Here is a 25,368-nt window from a genome sequence, read left to right as displayed (position 1 = left end):
TTGCAATTCCCATATGCCATACCATAATTATTTTTAATTCAGCTGTTAACCCGTTTGCCTACCCTCTGATAAATAAAATATTCAGAGAGAAGATGAAGGGAATGCTATGCAGTAGCTCATGTTGAAGTAAAGGAAGTACCCATTGTGATCCTCGGCGAACCGCATTCCAGCAGACTCCGCCACCTCCGGGCACTTGCTCCAGAGAAGAGCTTGAGAAACTTAAAAATTACGAGCCTGGAACTTGATTTGCACTCTCTTCCTCTCTCTCTCTCTCTCTCTCTCTCTCTCTCTCTCTCTCTCTCTCTTTTTCTCTCTGGACCGCCCAGTAACCAAGGAAGAGGGCCTGTGAACAAGGTTGGGTTTCATCATATCTCAATTGGTAGGGCACTCCGCTTTTTTCGCAGAGGTCATTCCTTCGATTAGAATCCCTTTCAAACCTGAACTTGTCGGGTTTCCTTTCGTTATTGCTAAGGCATGAGTCTTCATAACTGTCGTAATCCTCAATCTCAACGAGTAAAAAGAAAGAAAGAAAGAGCTTAAAATACTTTCATAATGGTGAACACTGACCTTATAGAGAACGTTGATTTGGATACAGTTCTATTGACACTTCCATAACTGATAAAGTTAGCTTGGGATATACTATTCATGCACAAGCGCTTTCGTAGACGTAGCGATTCAGGAGTTGTTATGCAACCTGGCAAGACGAAAATGTAGCAACTGGATAGGACTGATGAGAGTGAACTGAATCTAAGAAGTGACATAATCAGCTGTCTGCTCTACTCAAATTCCTTTCCGTATAGGTTTTCTGTATGTTTAAACTTTTTATACTGATTAGCCCCCTTTATGGTGTATTCGGTCACAATCTGCCTTTTTTTCAATTTCAGTTTAGAACTTCCCCTTCCTGGAAATTATTGCGCAGCCCGTTAATTAAAGTGTTTTTCTACACGATTGAGATTCAACACGGTAATCTTGGATAAGAGATGTGCCAATACCAGATGAATTGCTGCGAGTTCTCTCACGGAATAGTGCCTGACGAACATTAAATTTTAACTTCGCCAACGTACAAAATGAATCTGTGTTAGCAAAGTAAGGAAACAGTAAAATGGATTATTATTATTATTATTATTATTATTATTATTATTATTATTATTATTATTATTATTGTTATTATTATCATCATCAGTATCAACAATTTATCGATATATTACACGGTCTATGTAGATGCACCGATATCTTACACTGGACAGCAAGTCACGTCCCGTGACCTCAGGTATCCAGCACCTTGCTCAGGATTTTGGATGTTCCTAGCAAACAGGCTTTCTGCAGAGTTGAGAAATTCACCGCACACTGTAGTTGTTCTTAATACTTCACAAACTCTTTACTTCCAGTTCCCAATGCCCCTTTTACACCCTAAAATGCGGCCAATTTTATATCGCAAATAATTGTATTTTTCAAGTTTTTCCTGTTCTTTCTCTTTCACCCTCATATCAAAGCGGCATGCAATACCTATCAACGCACATTCTCTTGGTCGTTTGTACAGAATTACGATGTCAGGTCAAGAGTGTTCCATTACCTTATCTGTCTGAAGTGTGCAGTCCCATAAAATTTTCATATCCCCATTTTTCAGCACCTTCTCTACTTTATGGTCATACCACTTTTCAGAGAAGGGAAAGCTAAACTTTCTACATAGCTCCCAATGTAGTACCGAGGCTAGTTGTCTTCTTTGTCATGTCGCCAGTTCTTATATTCCTTTTGTGCCAATTTTGGACATTCCGGTACTACATAGGCTACTGTCTCTTCTCCTTGTCCTCACATTCTTCATTTCTCCTCTATGGCTGCCTTGTCCATCACCCTCTTAATTTTGTTTGTCCATTGTCAATGCCTATTCCTGTGCGGCCATAATCATACGTTCAGTCTCTCCCTCTCTTTAAACCACTTTTTTTGAGCCGTTCTCAGGTTTTATCTCCTCTGTCTGTCGCCACAAAGACTGCTCCCTTTGCTAATGTATATCCCTTTTCCTCCTTTTCTCCTTTCCATCACCCAAGATGATAGATAGTTTATTATAAAAATATATTGCAGCTTACAAGCTGAATTGCATATTTTCAAAATCTATAAATACGTTAAAATGTAATAATAAATAATTCTAATAAAATAGTAAAAATATAAAACATTATAAATAATTAATAGATGATCTAATGATAAAACTATTTATGCATCTTTCCGTCTTGCAGTTCGGAACCGAAAAGCGCCTAGTGCGCCTAAGAGTGTATTGTGAGGGTCCACGTTGTTGGACTAAACTGTATAATCGATGACCAGAATCGTTAATTATCCTATCAAAGGTTTGCTTACAAATCTCTAAGATATAATCACTAATTGGAACAAGTTCCATTGCGTCATTAAAGCAATGTCAAGGGCAAATAATTCTAAGAGCCCTTTTCTGAATACGTTCTATTTCATTCTTGAGGTACTCTCAGAAGAGGTTGGCCAGCAGCGTGCAAGGCGTCGTGGGAAGTTTTTATTTTTCAGTCAGTTGCCTCCAGACTTCAAGAGAAACACATCTCCATTGTAATCAACATGGCCGCCATTGATAGACAGGCCGCAGAGTCAACTTCGTTTAAGAGTTCCAGTTGCTTCTTCTTACATTGCTGTGACATGCTCAATTTATTCTACTTTCTCTGTTCGAAGCCGGCTCTTTTTGATTATCAATGGGTTCGAGAAAAAAATCCTTTTGAAAGACGAATGTTCATTTTGCAACTGAGCGAGGAAATTTAATAGATGGACTGAGCGAGGAAATTAGATGCTCTGAAGTCGGCGACAGTTCTATTAAAAAAACCCAGTGTTGATTTTGAGGTAGGGTATAACTTTTCTTGTTTTAGAATCATGCATGGTTGGAAATTTGTCTGTATTTGAGGCTTGAGCCATCGTCGTTCTAAACTGTGTGAGAACAGATTTTCCTGGCTTAAATAATGCACAACATGTTTAGAGATCGTTCTTCTCATGTTGTAGTTTGACCCTCAAGAAAGCGACCAGGAGAGCATCCTCCTCAGAAACAGCCATTGCACAACCGCATCGAGCTCCAAAGGAAACTTTGTCAGTTGCTCCATATATTGTTAGATGTTGACAGGATGAATGTTGATGCAACTGTTCGTCTTTCCCAGAAACCTGGAACGGCTGTCCATGGAATATTTTTTGGTCAAACATTAAAGGATGACAAAGAGGAAAATGAGGACATTCATGGAAAAGGAAATGTTTTCTTGTTTGTCACATAATGGACTGGAAAACTGTAAATAGTCTGTCCTTAAAATTAACAATATAATTTTAGTTCACCATGTCACTGAAAGTTGCCCTTGGTAGACAGATAGTTCAGGTATCGTAATGTTTCAGAACATATCTCAACATAAAATAAGTCACCAATGCTTACCTTCTGAAATAAGATATCAATCCATTTGTTTTTTGGGGATTCTTGTTCAGAGAAATGCTGCTTATCTTGTGAAGATAGCCCCCTGATAGTCAAACTGCTCACATGACAGTACTTTCAGAAGAAGTGAAATTTCAGGAGATAAAAATGTGCTGTACACGTTGGTTTTTTAAGGTATTGGTGGCGCCCACGACAAGCCAAGACAGGAATTTTTGAAAATGGCACAGAGAAAAATAAAAGCAAACTGTCAGGTCCAAGTGCAGCTGAGACCAGAGCCAACTAATGGCAAAGACAAAAATACCATAGCCATTGACTTGAACCATGGTAATGGATGGTTTCATTGTTACATTGCCAGAGAATTCACAGGTTTATTGCATACAATAATTGAAAATGAGAAATTGTTGACATACAGGTAACTGTCCACCACATCATGGTTTTTTGTGTGTGCAAATTTGGATGTAACCCTTTAATTTTAATACTAAGAAAAGAAAAGTGGGAAAGTATGTTATGACAAGGTGCCACAGTGCTCGGTGAAATAATATTAAGAATTGCTTAAGACTGTCTTACAACTACTCGCTATTTGTATCTGTAACAATGCTGTTGATTTTGTTTAATTTACTGGTATCAACTATTCATAAGTATAAAATCTATGAACAATTTATTATTGTACATGTACATTAAAATACTTTGCTGAGGCATAGAAACTTAACTTTCCGTGGTAGACGTAGTTTGTAGTGCACTGTAAGTGCACTACACACTACGTCATCAGGTTATAAGAGTGTAAAAACTGTATATCATTCAATATTTATTTATTTTTTGTTATCCATAACGGAGGTTAACAAAATCTGCACCTTGCTTGGTTTGCATTTTTTGAGCATTAAAATAGAACTTTTGGTCCTTTTTTTCTCACAGAAAGTCGAATATTTTGAGCTCACCCATTCAAATAGTAACCCTGCCGGACAGGGCTTACCGGTAACTGCAATGAGATTTTGTCTTGGAAAGGTATCAGGCTTTTTGTGATATAGAAATTTTAAGAAACTTGAAAATGGTCAACATGTCAGCCTCAAATCAATGTTTCTCCATTTTCTTTTATTTTCTTCAATCTTTCTAGGTTTTGTATTATACTAGTAACCACATGTCTTTTCAGGGGGGCTATTTACGTAAGACATCTACCATGGCACTGCAATGATACACGGTACCAAAACAATATCGTGTATTGTTAGGGCTACATATTAGGCAAAGACAAGTTGAATCTCCTGAAAAACAAAATGCAGCTCAGTTGACAGTTATGGAATAAAGCACTGTGTTACTGCACTCAGTCTGAGGTCGCTCGTTTTCACTCCTTCCTCTCCCCACCTGATGTACCTCAAGCTTGTTCTTGATGCCATTGCAACTGAGAAGCCCTTAATAACATGCATAAGTGGACTATGTAAATATAAACATGCAGGTTTTCCTCTGCAAAAACTTATAGCAGTACCGATGTTTGGGGCATTAATTTTGCAAGATTTTTGGGGAAGATTTGCAAAAAGAAATCTTGTCCCAAAATTGAGAGCCTGTTGTCTGCTCTCAGAACTCTGGAAAACAAATTATGGGCAGGAATTTCCTGAAACACTGTCATTTGTATCAAGCACAGGTTGAGTTAAGATAATTCAAAATCAGGAAAGAAAACTTTATTTGCACTGACCAACATATTTTGATCATCTGTAACATCTGGTTCAGCAGCTCAATTCAATGAAGCTGTGTACTAACAATGCACCTATCAATGTTAAGCCCCAGGAAGGGGGGATCGGGCTAACCACGGGAGTTTGATCGCGAGGTCTGTCCACAGGGTAGGGATTTTGATCGTATGTGACGTCCCCAGGCTAAAGATTTTGATGGTAGAAAGGACATTTTACCACCTTCACTTGCCGCTGGGTGGGGATTTTGACCAATAATTTTGTATGGGGGGTGGGGAATTTGGATTTTTTTAAATGAAAATGTCAAAATCCCTACCCCATGCCCGATGCCCGATGCCCCCCTCGATGCCCCCCCCCCCAACCCCCTACCTTCCTCCCTGGGGCTTAACATTGATAGGTGCATAATAGTTCCCTAAAGAAGCTTACCATACAACTTTATTTCACTACGCTAGCCACACACAACAAAAGCTGGTTTCCAGGGGGGGCGTAGGTAAACACGTTACAATAAAGTATATATATATATATATACATATATTTAAAATAGAAGTATATTACATAGAATCAGTGCGATCCAATAGAAAGCATGAAGGGAGAGGACGCAAGTTTGCGTTTGAAATCAGAAAGCGATTTTGCGGTCTTTGCCTCATAGGGAAGCTTATTCCAGAGCATTGCACCATTATACTTAAAGCTGCGCTTCAAAAAAAATTGTGTATGGCCTTGGAAGTGCTAGATCAGTCTCGATATTCCTAAGATTGTAATTTATGTTAGTATCATTTAGCTTTACATAGGAGTTACTCAGTTGGGGGGCAGATAGATCATTGAGGATTTTATACATAAGGGTAGCCTTTGTATGGAAGCGCCTGGTTTCAAGTGTTTTCCATTTCAGGTTATTCAACACATCTGTGTAATTATGGTCTCCACTTTGATTAAAAAATTAAAGGATCAAAAGAGATTATGATTGTCTTTTATTTTTCTTGTTGCTGTAACAGTTACAGCCAGAAGAGGCACATTCTTGGAAACCACGGACTGCAGCATTATGTTATTATATGAAACGATAGTGATGTTATAGCTAAGCATAGTAACATTTCTTAGCACTGGCCAAAAAGTGAGCAGCAAACCCAGATGAACGTTTCTGTTTCTTATTTATTGTAGGAACAATTGACTGATCAACAAGAATACTTCATACAGAACAATGGTTCTCCGGTTTTAGAGTGAAACAGGGTTTTCCTCGAGCTTGAACTGACTCTTGGTGCTTGTTTTGGGAGCTTCCCTTGCGTATCATCAGATGATATGTGCAGCCTCCTTGAGTTTCCATACATTTTCAGCAGCATTTAGCTCAGCAAAACATGAAAGATAGATATTATCTGGCCACATTTTCCCTGTGTACTCTTCGAAAAGAGGTAACATTCCGCGCCATTATGTCATGCGAACACAACAAATCTTGCAATCCGTTTTGCTGTATTTCGACAACAATAACTCAAAATCCGTTGCAGGGGCAAGGGGGGGCGACCTATAAAATAGAAAACTTATTTGTTATGCTATATAGTGTTGCATAATTGAAGACTCTAAAGTGAACACAAAGCGAGAAATCGATTTCTAGAAAGGGCACACTCGAAGCGTGTCAACAAAACAATGCAATGTGGGACTTCGTAAAATATTATAAAAATGTACGATTAAAATTCGTCTTACCTTTAAATTGCCTTCATAGCAATGAAAAACAACTCCAATATGTTTAATCTGGCGCATTCATGGTGAATTATCAATAAACCAAAGCGAATAAATGCCGAATTAACCGACGGCTTCTGAGTTTCTCCATGGAACTTTTCGTCCGACATGAAGATCTGTATGAACGCTGCTCATTGGTCGAAATTTATCACGTGACAGCTGTCCAACCTCCTCTGAGGTACTCTGGAAGAGCATAGAAAAACACTGGAGATGCGTAGGTTAGAATGGAACGGATGCAAGAGGTATAGAAAAGAACTAAATCTTGCTTAGCAACTATTGCTCTTTTCAGCTGACTTAGAAAATATAAGCGTTTGGACGCTTTCTTGATAATCCCATTGGTGTGCTCGTTCCACGTGAGATTATTCGATATGGTAACACCTAACAATTTGGCGCTATTCACCAAACCTACCTTCTCGTTATTTATAACAATAGGTGCAAAATGTGATTCCTCCTTTGCGAACGAAATCCTAAGTTCTTTACACTTATCTGAGGACCACTTTACTACATTATCTGCAATTTGTTGGGCGTTGCTTGCTCTGTCCTAGATTACTACTTCAGATGCTGTCGTATCATCAACATATTTCCATATATGGGCTATACCGTTGTCAATTGCTAGACCATTGATGAGAACAAGAAACAACCACGGTCCTAATTTCGTCCCCTGAAAGACACCGGATGGAACTGAGCCCCACTCAGAGTAACAACCCTCAGAGAGTTTGATTCTCTGGAAACGATCAGAGAGAAAGTCGATTATCCAATTAATTATTCTTGTTGGTATACTAAGCTTACATAACTTATTTACAAGGATCTTGTGGTCAATAAGATCAAAAGCTTTTTGGTAATCAAAGAGAGTCACTCTAACGGTTGCGCCATTTCCATCTGTTTCCTTGGACCAATGATGAACCATGTGAATAAGTGCTTGGGTGGTACATGATTTTGGAACCTCACCATACTGGTTTGGGTCCAGGACTTGAAGCACCGCAGGCTTGACATAAGCCAAAACGAAGCAGTCTTCAGCAACTTACGATAAGCTCGGTGTAAGAGAGATAGGTCTAAGCTGCTTCTTGAGAACTTCAACTGGTTTCGCCTTGGGTAAAGGGGTCACATCTGCAAACTTCCAAATCCTCGGGAGACTTTGCTCTTCGAAAGAAGCGTTAATGATCTTGCTAACGGGGAACGCCAACAACTCCGCGTATTCCTTTAAAAGCCAATTCGGGATGTCATCCGGGCCACAAACTTTGGACGGGTTCAACGAGGCAAGTAATTTCATTACTCGCAACTCAGAAACCTCGAGGAGCTCTGGCGAATCTTCATCAACGGGAAGCTTGGTCAGCGGCTGGGATAACATTAGCTAGTTCTTCATAGCTCATATCCTCGATCCCTTCGATGTGAATGTGACTAGTAAAATTATCGGCGCTGGGCTTTGCTCCACAGAGGCGTTTAACTTCTTTCCACCACACTTTAGGGTTTTCTTCTTTCAGAATAAAGCCTTAACTGATTTCCTCTCGCGATTGACTGTATTTCTGTAGAATTTATACTGTGGTGACTCCCCTCCATGTTCGTGAAACGTTTTCTGTCTTTTGATGATGAGTGATTTATTTCTCACTGATCGACTGCCTGAATCAACTTTTCTTTACGTGTAGATCTTAAAGTCCCTATGGCGCTCATTGTTCCCCTGTTTTTTTTTGTTTTTTTTTTATGTTTCCCTTAAATATCTATAGTGTCTGAAGTGTAGTACTTCAAAAAAAAATTCCATTATAGAGTGTATCCATGCGTTTTAGCGGGCGTTTGAATTATACCTGATACCTTATAACTTGTTCGCATCTCTACAGAGAGAAATGTGCAAAAGTGTTGTTAAAAATCTAGAGCTTTTTGTTAAGTCTTAAAAGAAATGTCGGGCGAAAGTTACCTTGCGCATGCTGTGACTGTTCTGACCATTCAAAATGGAATTACATTCTTGACTTCTTTGACGATGTAAGTTATCAGGACCCAACTGGCTCGCCAAAAAACCAACGCCCCGCTAAAACGCGTGGATAGACTAAGAAGGTATTTTTTTTCAATACTATACTCCAGACACTATAGCCATTTAAACGAAAAGTTAAAAAATAAGAAAAAAGTAAGCGTCATAAGGACTTTAAGATTAGCAATTTCCATATTAACACAATCCTCCCCACTCAGTACCCTTCCTCCTTTACTTCTCTTCTCGTGTAGTCTATCCACATCACCTTGGGGATGAAATACCCTGTAAATCGTTAACAACTACCTAGTCTTTCGATCCAATATCCTAAGGTCATCCTTAGTCTATTTGAATAAAACTGCTCCACACTTCATTATACTCACTGCTCTTGAGTTAATAGCGATTCCCGTATTTACAACTTCAGTACCCTTTTAAATCTCCTATGTATTTTCTACTCTACTTACCAGTTCTTTCATCTTGCCGTCTTTTATTCCGTCTGCCTCAAGTATATACCAAGATACTTATTTCCTTAATTTGTACCAATTTCCTTGATTTCCTCATACGATGTTAGCCTTATTCCTTCAGTTCTAATGTATTTCCCTCTCTTCATTATTAAGATTCCTCGCTTACCTTTATTATATCAAATTCCATACCAATATCTTACCAATATCCAATATCTTTACTAAAGAGTGTATTAACGAGTGTCTCAGTTTATTTTCATCTTTCCCGTACAATTTGAGGTCATCCATGTACAAGAGGTGACTTACTCTTTCTTCTCCCTTTCATACCCTGGCTTTTACCTCTCTCAGCACTAATGACAGTGTGATGAGCGTCATCACGAACACCAATGGAGATTAATTGCCCCCCCTAAAAGATCCCATGCATTGTTTAGTTTATCCTTATTTTTTTATCGTTATTGGCCATTTTATCCTAGAGACTCAAAATTCGTTTAGGACGAACTTGGCAAACTCTTTTTTTGCGACTGTTAACTGTCTCCTGGTATAAAGAGGAGGAAAAGACGCATAATGCGTGTCGCTAAACATGTCTTTTTACGTTAGTACATTGCCTAAGACGATCCAAACTGGATAGTTTGGCCAGTCGCATTTTGCTTCATATGCCCATCTTTATACTAGACAAATTTAATTAACAGACGCAGAAAATATCATTAAAATCTCGCTCCGTTTTTTGATAAAATAAAGCCCACCAACGAACTTGCAGGTAAAGGAGCAAAAAAAAAATAAAACTAAATGCCTCTTGCATCTTCAAATTTATATAAGCTCTTTTTTTTTTATTATTCTCTACTAAATATCAGTGTAACTAGTATCCTTTGAATATTAAGATAAATCATAAACCACCATCTAATCAAGCACAAGGCAACACTTATGATAATATTCTCTTTTTCGCAGCTCAAACCATACATACAAATCACCTAATTATTTCACATGAACACCTGTAATCTGAATGATGCACCGTATACGTAATTGAAGCTTCTCAGTTGGATCACACGCAGATGCTTCATCATCTCTGAGAAATAGTAAGAAAAGGTACGTCGCTTTAATTTGGAGCTAATTTCAAACTTTTCGGCTACCTTTCTTCCTTTTAGTTGTTATGCACTTTATTATTCCCGATCTCTGTAAATTTCGTTCTGTCTAGATCTGTGGCTTGCCTTGACAATTTAACCTTAACTTAATTCGAAAACCACAGGTTACAATTAGCTCTAAGAGAATAGCCTAACCCTAACCCTAACCCTAACCCTAACCCTAAACCCTGTACTTAAATAGTTGCTTAGGCCTCAATTTGAGGCCTAAGCAAATATTTAAGTACACGTACCTTCCAATGACAGGGCTTTGACAACTAAACTTATTTTTTCAACTCAAACAGTGAGTTATGGAGATGTAGATGCAGATGTACTATGTAGACGTTTGATTTGATTGAAAATGACGGACACGGTGTGATCCTTTCTCCTCTTGCCGGGTGAATAAGGCTTAAAGCAGCTACTTGCAGGAGGTTTGTATATGTTGATCACGAATATGCCATAACAAGTCATTTAAAGACAGGACGTTTCCGAGAAGTAACTGCCATATTTAACAGTTTTCAAGCACGGTTTCATTTTATTTTCAGTCGCCTCAGTTTATTTTTGGCTTCACAAGGATTAAACATTTGGTACGTACGTACGTTAAATGTTCCCGTAATACTTATCTCGTACCTTGGTCGACGGTAGGCGGTACTGTTAACCGGTTTCCTTCAAAAATTAAACCTGTGCACATGCTGTTTGCTCCAACTGTCGAAGGTTTACTTACCTTCCTTCAAGGATAAGAAACGGATCTCATGGGTTCTTGTTTCATAGTAAGTTATGTATCCTGGTGCATCATGAAGAAAGAAGTTGGAAGGACAAAGTGGATTCTCAGAAAAATATCCTTTGCTTTTGTTCTATCGAAATTAATACTAGGGGCAGGCAAGTTTTGGACAGGTTTCCGTGCCCTTTCAGGTGAGCTTCTTTAGTCCAGTGAAAGATGAAATATGCTTCATTGCTACCGTAACGCCTGTTTTCATAGGCCATACTTGAGCAAGAGGGATGACAGCTTAGTAATGCCAGGTGCACTATCAAGTAAAGTTACGGGTCCAGCAAGTTTTAAAAAAAAAGTAAAGTCTGTTTACAAACCAAGTGGTCCATCAGAGCCGGAGCTTATCCCGGTTTCCTGGGTTCTTGCCCAAGAACACAACACAATTTCCCCGCCCAGGATCCGAACCCGGACCACTCGATTCTGAGTCGAGCACACTAACCATGATTCCACCGCGCCTCCCACACTCGCGCGTTGATGCACCATTAATAGAAAATATTGCATGAATGAATGCATGACTGTCTATGATATTTAATATTTCCTGGCATAGAAGCAGTTAAGGAAATGATACCGACAGATGTTCTCAAGAAGCTTTAAGAAAAATTATGGTAATTGAAAGGCGCTTAAATTTTACGATGAATTTAAGGACACCGCTGTAAATTCAGATTGTACTGCATCGTTAAGTCCGTTAATTAAATTCTTGATCTTAGGTATTTTATCATATATATTACACACCATATCACTATTCACACTATTCACGTTCACGTAAACCATAGTCATTACTTTGTAAAACTCTGAAGAAGAACGGCGGTGCCTAATTTCGAAATTTTGACTTTGTATAGTATATTTCTTCACCTTTATATCAGCGTTGCCCTTTTTGGTTTTTTTAGATTATTTATCTTGCTGATGACATCCTTCACCGGTACCCAGTGCGTCTGTTTTATTAAGCTGATCCTAGCTTTGAAAGTTATCTTTTATTTTATTTGATTTATTTAAAATTCAATAAGTACTAGTCGTTTGTTCGTTCATTTATTTATTAATTTAATATTCAATTATTATTCGTTAATTCGTTTACGTATGTTGTACATGCATGACCAAGTTACCTTAAAAATAAAAATGAACAGACAAATTAACACAGTGAATGTTTCTTTTCCTTTGTAGGTGACTGTGAAACTGCAGATTGCGTCAAAAATCCCAGTCATAATGTTTGATTCGATTGATATCACCTTAGCAACAGTCGAGTGTTTACTAGCCATTACAAGCATCGCTGGAAACTCACTCGTATGTTTCGTCATAATCAAAAATCGTGACATGAGGTACACACTTAGCATCAGTCCATTACTGAATACTTCGATCCAATTCCCCACCCAAGGGCAAGACAAACAGTGAAATTGTCGAGGGGAAGGAGAGTGTAGAGTTTGAAGGTCGAAGTTAGTGATTGTAATTATCTAATTTTGCCTACACTACCCAGAGGAACACACACACAACGATGTAGATACAGGGCCTATAGGTGAGCGAGGACCTCAAAGCCAATTTATTGCAAAACCAGCATCAACGTATCAGTATACGCCTAAATGTAATACTGGCCGTCGGAAAAGATCAAACTACGCAAAAAACCTAAATGCGGCACCGCCGGATACGAAAACCCAAAACCACTTAATGGAAAAAAGGGAACGTATACCCCCACCTGCTGCACTCAGCTGCAGTGCCACCGACTCTGGGGGCTGAGGTACGCAAAAAATAAAAACAAAAAATATCTAGAAAACAAGTAACTCAAAATTAACAAAATAAAATTACAGAGTTCGAGTAAGTGCTGACCTAGACTGATTCATAATCGTAACGAACAACATACATATCTCACAAAGCTACCCATAATCCTTCTCACGCGGACCCAGGCCTTTGGTCCGTACCGGCAAAATAGCTATTTCTACCTATTCCGCGCAGCTACAATGTCAGAAATACCATGAATCAACACGGCGGAGCGTACCTATCACATAATAACCACAGTCCTAAAGACCTTTGCGGGTAAACGTAACATCAAAATATATGCGAGAGGGTGTCGAGGCTTTAAATTAACTTTACTGATTCAATATCTTTCAGAGTTATTGATTAAATCAGTTTCGTTTTATTATTTTTTTATGTCATAGGACTTCTTTCAACTATCTCCTTTTCAACCTCGCTGTGGCGGACATCATTTATCCCACCTTCCTCTTTGCTTATTCCATCTACCGTCACTCTCTCAATAACCCTGATACAATGCCTGGGAATGCAATTTGCCTGTGGTTGAGGAAGTTGGCGGGTCTTGGAGCTGATAGTTCCGTATTAACTCTGATTGTCATTGCAAGGGAACGCTACTGGGCTGTAGTTCATCCACTTTCAACTCAGCGAAAACTAACTTGGCAAAAATTGAAGGTGCGATGATTAACTACAGAGCATACACAGTACATACAAAAGACCAACGATCATTTACAAGGAAAGTTCCTTTCTCGTCAATTTCTTTTTTAATTCTATTCTCACCCATATTAGTGTCTTAAGATTACTCCCAGAGACTGAATTCAATTGTTATTCGCGCAATTTCTTCTGATTTTTGCTAAAAAAGAGGCCGATCACGCAAGTATATAAAACACTCTGTACTTAGTAACGCGGACAAACAAAAGGGACTGTTGTTTCTCAAAAACCTCTTAAGTATTATCAACCATTGATTTTTTTTTACTTTTTTTCGAATCTTGCTTTCAAAAGGCCTTTAGGAGACTTAAAACGGGAAGTATATTAAAATTGGAATCAAACAATGGAAATACGTCAAAGACGTTTACTTATTCAGGCAAATTCATCCGTTGGGTCCCTCAAATGAAATGCAATTTAAGCTTTAAACTTCCGTTGCAGTATTTATCTCTTTCTCGTTGCATTTTTAAGCCGGAAAAGCTCACTTTAATTAGTAAATACTAACCTGTCGTCAAGTTTGAAGAATATTTTGGTTACCTTGCCAATACCTTTCCCTTTCGAAGACTAACAGTTTAATTTCGTATTCCTGTGACTCGTTCTCCTTAAATCAGTTTCCTTATAAACTTTTACGAATGTCATGCTTCCCATCCTATAGGTAATTATCCCAGGTACTTGGATCCTTGCAGCTCTGTTAAAATCCCGGGCATTCGTCATACAGATCTTTGGAAGGCAGGTGGCTATAAGGTCTTGTTATCACTTTTGGGATGATAAAGAATTGCAGAAGGCTTATTGGCTCATTAACGTGGCCTTTTTTGGCATTTCATCCCTGTTGATGATTGGCTATTACTCCATCGTTGTGTATACTTTATGGTTCAAACGTGACGATCAACAGGAGAGACCATTTCAGCAGCAGGTATGAATGAAATTATTACCAGCGCATGTGAAGCTGTTAAGACCTTCCAAGTGGACACTCTGATCTTTGATGAAGAGAAAAATAGCTTCGAAACTTGTCGACATTTGTGCATTAATGTCAAGGCCCACGTTATTTTGATAGGGAACTTAATAAGCATTGGACGTTTTTGAGCCCCGAGGGGTGACCGGCAGTCAGCTGTTTTCGGTTCTAACTTGTCTTGGTCAACACTATCACGTTTATATTGCTATATAAGCATCTTTTCCCTGTTAGAGACGATTGGTTTGCAAATCTGGGAGCTGACGCAGCTACTTTCTTTCCACATGAAATGTTCACCTAAGGTTTCCGCCATCTTTGGCTCAAAAAAGTCTCGCGCTTATAAGCTACCTACCGTGTCCTATACAAAATGGAACTTATTGACTTAACCTTTAAGCGTCAAAGGCGTATTTTCTACTTTCGAGAAACCCCTCGACGGTAATGTTTGTGCCCGAAAACAAAGAGAACTGTTGTCGCCTTTCAGCATTTTACTTCAGCAGAGTTCCCAAGTCTTAAAGTTTCCATAGAGTAAGATGCTTTCTAGGGATGCGCCAAAGCCCCAAGTGTCCTGTGTTTCTTGTGCCGGAGACGCCAAAAAATTCTAGGGGATCCGGAGGCACGCTTCCGCGAAAAAAATTCAGTGAAATTTGCACTTCTCAAATCGCTGAAAAAAGTTTCGTCGAGTCCGCCATTTGCTTGCTAAGAGCTTCCATGTTATTGTGGTCAGCCTGAGCTAACATATCGGCCTGTACTTCATAAATCCTGAAGAATTGGTCGCACACGAAGAAATTGAACATTGGCCGGAGTTCAGTGAAACTGTAGGAACGAATTCGGAATTCATGAACACTTCTGAAAACCTAAAAGGTAGAGTTATCTACCAGAAGAATGCCAATGTGAGAGGTTCTCGTGTTGGCGTGAAAGCGTAAGATTTCATCAAAATCACGCTTGAGACTTGAGAGTTCTGTTTAGTCACGTCCTTTCAATCTCAATTACACGACGTAAAATCCGTAGTCATTACTTTGTAAAACTCTGAAGAAGAACGGCGGTGCCTAATGTCGAAGTTTTGACTTTGTATAGTATATTTCTTCACCTTTATATCAGCGTTGCCCTTTTTGGTTTTTTTAGATTATTTATCTTGCTGATGACATCCTTCACCGGTACCCAGTGCGTCTGTTTTATTAAGCTGATCCTAGCTTTGAAAGTTATCTTTTATTTTATTTGATTTATTTAAAATTCAATAAGTACTAGTCGTTTGTTCGTTCATTTATTTATTAATTTAATATTCAATTATTATTCGTTAATTCGTTTACGTATGTTGTACATGCATGACCAAGTTACCTTAAAAATAAAAATGAACAGACAAATTAACACAGTGAATGTTTCTTTTCCTTTGTAGGTGACTGTGAAACTGCAGATTGCGTCAAAAATCCCAGTCATAATGTTTGATTCGATTGATATCACCTTAGCAACAGTCGAGTGTTTACTAGCCATTACAAGCATCGCTGGAAACTCACTCGTATGTTTCGTCATAATCAAAAATCGTGACATGAGGTACACACTTAGCATCAGTCCATTACTGAATACTTCGATCCAATTCCCCACCCAAGGGCAAGACAAACAGTGAAATTGTCGAGGGGAAGGAGAGTGTAGAGTTTGAAGGTCGAAGTTAGTGATTGTAATTATCTAATTTTGCCTACACTACCCAGAGGAACACACACACAACGATGTAGATACAGGGCCTATAGGTGAGCGAGGACCTCAAAGCCAATTTATTGCAAAACCAGCATCAACGTATCAGTATACGCCTAAATGTAATACTGGCCGTCGGAAAAGATCAAACTACGCAAAAAACCTAAATGCGGCACCGCCGGATACGAAAACCCAAAACCACTTAATGGAAAAAAGGGAACGTATACCCCCACCTGCTGCACTCAGCTGCAGTGCCACCGACTCTGGGGGCTGAGGTACGCAAAAAATAAAAACAAAAAATATCTAGAAAACAAGTAACTCAAAATTAACAAAATAAAATTACAGAGTTCGAGTAAGTGCTGACCTAGACTGATTCATAATCGTAACGAACAACATACATATCTCACAAAGCTACCCATAATCCCTCTCACGCGGACCCAGGCCTCTGGTCCGTACCGGCAAAATAGCTATTTCTACCTATTCCGCGCAGCTACAATGTCAGAAATACCATGAATCAACACGGCGGAGCGTACCTATCACATAATAACCACAGTCCTAAAGACCTTTGCGGGTAAACGTAACATCAAAATATATGCGAGAGGGTGTCGAGGCTTTAAATTAACTTTACTGATTCAATATCTTTCAGAGTTATTGATTAAATCAGTTTCGTTTTATTATTTTTTTATGTCATAGGACTTCTTTCAACTATCTCCTTTTCAACCTCGCTGTGGCGGACATCATTTATCCCACCTTCCTCTTTGCTTATTCCATCTACCGTCACTCTCTCAATAACCCTGATACAATGCCTGGGAATGCAATTTGCCTGTGGTTGAGGAAGTTGGCGGGTCTTGGAGCTGATAGTTCCGTATTAACTCTGATTGTCATTGCAAGGGAACGCTACTGGGCTGTAGTTCATCCACTTTCAACTCAGCGAAAACTAACTTGGCAAAAATTGAAGGTGCGATGATTAACTACAGAGCATACACAGTACATACAAAAGACCAACGATCATTTACAAGGAAAGTTCCTTTCTCGTCAATTTCTTTTTTAATTCTATTCTCACCCATATTAGTGTCTTAAGATTACTCCCAGAGACTGAATTCAATTGTTATTCGCGCAATTTCTTCTGATTTTTGCTAAAAAAGAGGCCGATCACGCAAGTATATAAAACACTCTGTACTTAGTAACGCGGACAAACAAAAGGGACTGTTGTTTCTCAAAAACCTCTTAAGTATTATCAACCATTGATTTTTTTTTACTTTTTTTCGAATCTTGCTTTCAAAAGGCCTTTAGGAGACTTAAAACGGGAAGTATATTAAAATTGGAATCAAACAATGGAAATACGTCAAAGACGTTTACTTATTCAGGCAAATTCATCCGTTGGGTCCCTCAAATGAAATGCAATTTAAGCTTTAAACTTCCGTTGCAGTATTTATCTCTTTCTCGTTGCATTTTTAAGCCGGAAAAGCTCACTTTAATTAGTAAATACTAACCTGTCGTCAAGTTTGAAGAATATTTTGGTTACCTTGCCAATACCTTTCCCTTTCGAAGACTAACAGTTTAATTTCGTATTCCTGTGACTCGTTCTCCTTAAATCAGTTTCCTTATGAACTTTTACGAATGTCATGCTTCCCATCCTATAGGTAATTATCCCAGGTACTTGGATCCTTGCAGCTCTGTTAAAAATCCCGGGCATTCGTCATACAGATCTTTGGAAGGCAGGTGGCTATAAGGTCTTGTTATCACTTTTGGGATGATAAAGAATTGCAAAAGGCTTATTGGCTCATTTACGTGGCCTTTTTTGGCATTTCATCCCTGTTGATGATTGGCTATTACTCCATCGTTGTGTATACTTTATGGTTCAAACGTGACGATCAACAGGAGAGACCATTTCAGCAGCAGGTATGAATGAAATTATTACCAGCGCATGTGAAGCTGTTAAGACCTTCCAAGTGGACACTCTGATCTTTGATGAAGAGAAAAATAGCTTCGAAACTTGTCGACATTTGTGCATTAATGTCAAGGCCCACGTTATTTTGATAGGGAACTTAATAAGCATTGGACGTTTTTGAGCCCCGAGGGGTGACCGGCAGTCAGCTGTTTTCGGTTCTAACTTGTCTTGGTCAACACTATCACGTTTATATTGCTATATAAGCATCTTTTCCCTGTTAGAGACGATTGGTTTGCAAATCTGGGAGCTGACGCAGCTACTTTCTTTCCATATAAAATGTTCACCTAAGGTTTCCGCCATCTTTGGCTCAAAAAAGTCTCGCGCTTATAAGCTACCTACCGTGTCCTATACAAAATGGAACTTATTGACTTAACCTTTAAGCGTCAAAGGCGTATTTTCTACTTTCGAGAAACCCCTCGACGGTAATGTTTGTGCCCGAAAACAAAGAGAACTGTTGTCGCCTTTCAGCATTTTACCTCAGCAGAGTTCCCAAGTCTTAAAGTTTCCATAGAGTAAGATGCTTTCTGGGGATGCGCCAAAGCCCCAAGTGTCCTGTGTTTCTTGTGCCGGAGACGCCAAAAAATTCTAGGGGATCCGGAGGCACGCTTCCGCGAAAAAAATTCAGTGAAATTTGCACTTCTCAAATCGCTGAAAAAAGTTTCGTCGAGTCCGCCATTTGCTTGCTAAGAGCTTCCATGTTATTGTGGTCAGCCTGAGCTAACATATCGGCCTGTACTTCATAAATCCTGAAGAATTGGTCGCACACGAAGAAATTGAACATTGGCCGGAGTTCAGTGAAACTGTAGGAACGAATTCGGAATTCATGAACACTTCTGAAAACCTAAAAGGTAGAGTTATCTACCAGAAGAATGCCAATGTGAGAGGTTCTCGTGTTGGCGTGAAAGCGTAAGATTTCATCAAAATCACGCTTGAGACTTGAGAGTTCTGTTTAGTCACGTCCTTTCAATCTCAATTACACGACGTAAAATCCGTCATCACCAACAATCACCAAAACGATATTTCTGAATTGCTGTGATAACCTGATTTAAATCGCCAAGCTCAAACCGAACGTTTGATCGGTGCTTCGACTGCTGCGAAATGCGGCTATTGCATCTTGTACTTGTCAGAAGATGTCCAAGATCTTTTATGTGAAGTAAGATCTATTCTCACGCGCGCAAACGTTTTCTTTTGTTTTGATCCCGACGATCACGTGACAGAAATCCAACGTTATAATTCTATCATGGTGCGTGTCTTTTTGAAAAGGGAATCAGTTGCGTCAAATGAGGTGTCTGATCGCAGACCGCAGACTGCAGACCTTAGAAAGCAGACTAACCCTAACTCGTGGTTATTAAAAGCTATAGCAGTTTTAAAAGTGGGTGCTTAGACTTAACTACTGTTTATCAGGGCTGTTTGTAGTCAGTCTTCAGATGTCATACACCTAATCTATTTTCGTTACCCGTGGAAATGAGTTCATCCCTGGCTGGAAGATGACCCAATGTCCCTACGATTGAAGTATTTTGTTTAATTATAAACTATTGACACTAATTTCAAATGAGGCTCAAAAGGTCAGCACCCTATGTTTTTCTTTTTTTGTTACACAGACCGTGTTGAAAGTACGGAAACGAGTGACCCTGATGGTTTTGACTGTAACAACACTCTTTGAAATTTCCTGGATTTCAGATATTGTAATTCACCTTTTGAGAGATTTTGAACTCTGCAAAATCAGCGATGTTGCAAATCCCGTAGCTCACACCACGATTGCTTTCAATTCAGCTGTCAACCCGTTTGCCTACGCTTTGATAAATCAAAGATTCAGGGAGAAGATGAAAGGGATACTATGCAATAGCTCATGTCAAAGTGAAGGAAGTATCCATGGATGCTGATTATCAATGAAACAACTTCCGGCAGAGTCTAGTGTTCCAAAGGACAGCTTTGTTTTAGTTCAAATACCACCGACCAGAGAAATTTACTGAACAAATATGAGCCTAACAACGTGAAAAATGTTTTCTCTCCTTTTTTTTGGGTTTGTAACATTTTTTGTCCTCTCTCTTACTAGAAATTTCATTAATGACGGCAATGATTCGTATCAGAGTTTACGTGACGGCTTTGGCTCCTCTTTCCGTCATTATATTAAGTAAAAGAGTAAGGAGAGCCGTGTGATTGAAGCCGGAAGGCATTTTGATAGCATAGCCATTGTACCTTAATTATTTAATCTTAATTGCATCTTCAACGGTTCAATATTTCTTTAGTAACAATCACGAATACTCGTTGAAGTGAACTCGCACACGTAACACTGGAGGAGCCCATTGCCCCACCCACCCCACCCCATTTCCCAGACCTCTATTTGCCATATTAGCCCTCTGAGTCAACCCTTTCCCGTATCTTTTTATTTTTAGAAGCACCTCGAAGAGGGGGTTTTAGTGGGTGTTTTCACAATAGCCAATCATAGGAGACCTATGGTCAGCCAGTTATTACGCCACATACGTATGTGACGTATGTGAGCCACCTCACGCATGTTTTTTTATCACAGACATCAAAATATAGTAGTTCTAAAAATAGAAAGATACGGAAAATGGTTGACTCAAGCGTACAATACAAAAAAATCCGGAAAATCCGGGTAATATTGTGTGTGTGGATAGTAAGTTGTGGGAAAATTATAGCCAACCTTTAGGGTTAGCCCGTAAAATGAGGAAGAGAAATTCACAAAGAAATCTCGCAATCTCAAGATAGGGTTAATAAATATAACAAACTCTGAGTGGAATTAAAAATCTTTCATTTCATAAACAGGCTAGGCATATAATACAAGAAACTTAATCAGGTAGAAGGGATAAAAATGTATTTGTACATGAACATTTTTCGTTCTTTAAAACTGCTACAGGAGATAAGAATAATACTAAAATATCGAAAACTTCTGCATTATAATCTTCATGCTTAATTAATATGGAAAAACCAAACAACCCGAAAGCAAAGAAAAGCCGATTGTGACACCATCAAGCTCGATCGTAAATGGTTACGAATCAGTTCAGGGGTAGAGCGCAACCGAGCAAGGGGGTTTCAAGTCCAGCAATAGACCTCTACCCAACTCCCTCGTGTCCTGTCAACAAATAAAAAATAAAAGAACAAAAAAAGTGCTTACCAGAATGGTGACCCAGGAGAATAACCGATATTTATACCGTGGACAGACTGAACGACCAAAATTGCGAAGTTGATTAAGCAAAAATGGAAATAACGCTTACTAGAAACACTTTTACCGGGTGTATCGTAAGACTTCTAAAGTAAAAATATAACTTTGGTTACTTACATGGAATAATAAGCTGGTGAAAATATTTCTCCACTCAGCCTTGCTTACGACAAGAGAATCCAAATACGACCCAAACTGTACAAATGGCCTGCGCACGCGTCATGATAAGGAGTAGACTTGGAACCAGTATTCGATATAGCAATATTCAGGCATGGCTACGAAGGTTTATGGTCAACGTTACGGCTCAGTTCTGTTTTTTTTGTCTCACAAGTCTCAAGAGAGATTTTAAAACAAACGAATATTCAAATTTAACCGTACAGCCTCGTAGCCATGTGTAATTATTTATATATCGAACATGGCCTATTAAATACTACTACATAAAAGGGACAGGAAGCAAAAGAAGGGGAAATGACCCAGAAAAAAAAGGGAAGCACTAGTGAGATTGTGTCGATACTTATGCAGGGTGTACTGCAGGAGTATAATCGTTCGTTCTTTTGAAGGAATCCAGGAAAAAATCCTGTCAAGTGTATGGTCGTTCGTTCTTTTGGATGGATTCAGGGAATAATCCAATCAGGTGTAAATCGAAAAAACTAAAAAGAAAATAGCCGTAACAATTGCATGAAAACATAAATGAGAAAAGATTGCCAATTCACATCCAACACGCACACATGGAGGAATGTACCCTGACGCATATATGCACATGAAAGACTGAATAAGCTCACTGATGTGCACAGCCCCAGGATCATGAAGGGCTTCAGTTAAAATTTATAAACAATACCCTTCATAATTCTTCATTCACCGGCGGGAGCCAGTGAAGCCTATCGATTAAAAGCATACTCAAATGGTACTTTTAAAAGCTGAAGTTGCCAAGTGAACGGTTAGGTGATGTTTTAGAATCCTGTTTAACCAGACAAAGTTTTCACTAGTTTTTTTCTGTGCGATACTTAACTTTAACTTTATCAGTTTTCAAGGATATAATGTTTAGGATTGCATGACAAGCTGATGTCCGATCTCACCCTAGAGAAAGAATTGTAATAAAACCGCCATGAGACTTTGTGACATGTGCAGTATATAAATCATAAACCATTATTCCATTCCATGAAACTCTTGAAGAAAGCAATCGACACAATCCGTTATACAAATTTTGCTTTAACAGAAGCAGTTACCTCGGAAAGCCCATTTACTAGTCATGTCCTTTTAATCTGAGCGAAAAGACTTTGAATTATTTCTTTGAGAATTTTGATACATTTGACAACATTTCAAAACTTAGTTATATAAATGAGATTTAAATCTAACCAACAATTCACTGATTGACACGATTGTGATTTAGAAGTTTAAACCGTCGCTTCGTATATGTTATTTCAATGTAGTGAAAACATATAAATAATTATTACCAAGAGAAAATGAGGGGACAGAGAGGGAGGCTCTGGGCGTTGGCCGGGATATGTCATGTCCACGAAAGCTATTTTTAGACGAGCGAAAGTCTTTGTTTTAGCGGAAGTCTGTCTTTCGAGACGTCCGCATGCACAAACGTCAAGTCCACTTCGTCCGCCATTGCATGAAATCTTTTCTTTTCTTCCAAATATCAGACCGAGGTTGACCTGCATGCGGACGTCTCGGAAGACTTCCACTGGTCTAAAAATAACTTTCGTGGACATGACATATCCCAAGGGCTGGACCGGGAGCCTCCCTCTCTGTCGCCTCATTTTCTCTTGTTATTACTGACCAAATACAACAAACTAAGACAAACAAGAACATACATATAAATATATATATATATATATTTTTTTTTTTTTACCAAGAGATTATAATCTCTTGTTTTTACCTAATAAGGAACCCATCAAACATCCAGGATTAACTGACAGTCGCCAATAACATCACGACTTGGTTGACCAATCACATCAACGACCAGAGTGTTTATGTTGTCGGTGAAATCCTGTCTCAGGTTGAATCCGTTTTATCTAGGTTTAATTGGCGATCCTCATCACTTTATCTAGGTTGTAGGTTGCATATGCACTCTACCTACTTTAAAGCAGCTATTAACCCCCAAGAAAGAACGATATCTTCCCTCAAGCTTTGTGTTAAGTATCGCAACATATCTCCTTAATTTGTGTTTCGCATCATCTTATCCGTTTTTGTTTTCATGCACTAATCGATTCCGTCTCAACATTACAACATAGTACGGGCAAAAAGAATTGTACTATGCACTTACCGGTACTCGCAATCGGACCCTCCAAATCTATAGTCCTGTGTCTTCACCACTACCATACAACGACGAACATGCTCAACCCAAAACATTTCTTTTGATTATTTACTTTTTGTATGTGTCAATTGATATCCATGTACGATAACCAAAACTAATCCTAACCTGACCCTATTTTTTCTCTAGGTTTAATTTAGGCTCAAATCAATTTCTTCAATTCGTCTGAGTTCATATTAAAGGCAGGTAAAATGAGGATGATCGATTTAAGAGTGCATCCACGAAAGGACCACGCAGGGGCGGCACAAGCTATCTCACCGATTTCGAGGAAACTTGGCCTGTTCAAAGGGTTCCACCTAAAACTACTTCAGTCTAAGTTTAAGGAAATTTGGTGAAAACTGGGGGGAGTTGACAACCCTCTTGTTCTTTTTTTTTTTTTTTTTTTTTTTTAACAAAAGTGACCAAAACTCACCTAAAAAATAGTCAAAAGTATAAAGCTCTACTCCTATAAGAATTCAACCAAATCTTTTCAAATTTTTAGTGAATGTTTTCCTACCCAAAATCAATCTATTGTCTACGTTTCGTTTTTCTACGACTAGTTCTTATGACACAAGTCATCTCAACCAAGACCCTCCTCTCACCCAATTGTGAAAACTGTTAAAATACCCAAAGTTAAGGCCAACATATCTCCAATGGCGGAGCATGCTTCAAAAAATGGAGCACACAGTCTTAAAGGTGGGACTTCATACTGACATTATCTGCAAAAAAATTTTTGGGCACTCACTAAATTATTCCACAGGGCGGCTGCAAACACTTTGTCCACCACAAAGTACCCTCATCAACTTTTTTTCATTATAACGCGCAAAATGCGACAAAATGCCACAAAATGGTTGCACGCAATACACTTTCATGAAAAAAAAACCATTTCTATCTAATCGCTTAGAAGAAAAAAGAAACATCCACCATAGGGTACCCACGTCAGTTTCTCTGTTTTTATTATTTTTTTATTATAACGCGCAAATTCGGTAATTATGACACAGCAACAGACAGAAAATGCCGCAAAATGGTTACACAACAAAAACTTTATAGAAATAGAACCATTCCGAAGGCTTATGTTTGTCCTAAGCCATGAAATTAACAATCGGTGGCTTAATGACGGCCTCTATTATTGTATAAGTGAACTACGTGACGGGACTTACTCTTTGCTAAGTCACGCACACAAGTCACAAAACACTATCAAAATACTTACATTGTCTGTACTTGAACGTTAGAATGAGTGTATAATGAAATTTGCTTTGGTTTGTCTAATAAAGGAATAATACATTTGCTTGAAACTTGCACGCCACATCGCATCTTGGTGCAGGTAACTTTATCAGAAAGACCACGCTATATTGACAATAGTATCAACTGCGTGTTGTTATTACCTATGCCCTAAGGAACTGCGCTTTATAAAACCTATCGAAGAGAAAAGTCAAAATAACTATGATGAAACAAATAAGCACTCTGATCGAAAGTTTGAAGCCATGTTCTAATGATGGGATCTTCAGCCACGTTCAGCCACCTTCGCTTTCTCCTCCTTCGGTAACTGGTTCTGTTGGTGCTGGCCTCGCCTCCTCTGTTTTATGAAGAGCCGCACTCCTGTTTAATGTAGCCAATCTACTGAAATATCTGGAAATTTGGGTAGAGGTCAGCCACTCGTCTTTGGTGAACACCTTCGTTCCATCAGCGATTCGCATGGACCTCATTCGTGCTACTACATCCTCAGCTGTTGCTTTATTCAC

At 38.8% G+C, this 25,368-nt stretch overlaps 1 protein-coding gene across 1 annotated transcript; it reads left to right on the top strand.

Moving 5' to 3' along the window:
- The first annotated feature begins 10,868 nt into the window (after nt 1-10,868).
- LOC137997508 (tachykinin-like peptides receptor 86C) lies at nt 10,869-20,489 on the top strand. The gene is made up of 8 exons (XM_068843554.1): nt 10,869-10,939; nt 12,280-12,434; nt 13,266-13,530; nt 14,216-14,473; nt 15,903-16,057; nt 16,889-17,153; nt 17,839-18,097; nt 19,748-20,489. Exons 2-7 carry the CDS (start codon nt 12,322-12,324, stop codon nt 17,950-17,952), a joined length of 1,170 nt encoding a protein of 389 aa, XP_068699655.1. The 5' UTR covers nt 10,869-10,939; nt 12,280-12,321; the 3' UTR covers nt 17,953-18,097; nt 19,748-20,489.
- The last annotated feature ends 4,879 nt before the right edge of the window (nt 20,490-25,368 follow it).

The sequence above is a fragment of the Montipora foliosa genome, chromosome 3 (assembly GCF_036669935.1).
Source record: "Montipora foliosa isolate CH-2021 chromosome 3, ASM3666993v2, whole genome shotgun sequence".
Lineage (NCBI taxonomy): Eukaryota > Metazoa > Cnidaria > Anthozoa > Scleractinia > Acroporidae > Montipora > Montipora foliosa.
The sequence above is the reverse complement of the archived record's forward strand: the minus strand, read 5'-3'. Positions and strand labels throughout refer to the sequence as shown.

Excerpts from the sequence above, each read along its gene's own strand:
- LOC137997508 (XM_068843554.1), top strand. The coding sequence starts at position 12,322 with ATGTTTGATTCGATTGATATCACCTTAGCAACAGTCGAGTGTTTACTA. Across the intron at positions 13,531-14,215 it reads TAACTTGGCAAAAATTGAAG|GTAATTATCCCAGGTACTTG; the intron begins GTGCGATGATTA and ends CCCATCCTATAG. Across the intron at positions 14,474-15,902 it reads AGAGACCATTTCAGCAGCAG|GTGACTGTGAAACTGCAGAT; the intron begins GTATGAATGAAA and ends TTTCCTTTGTAG.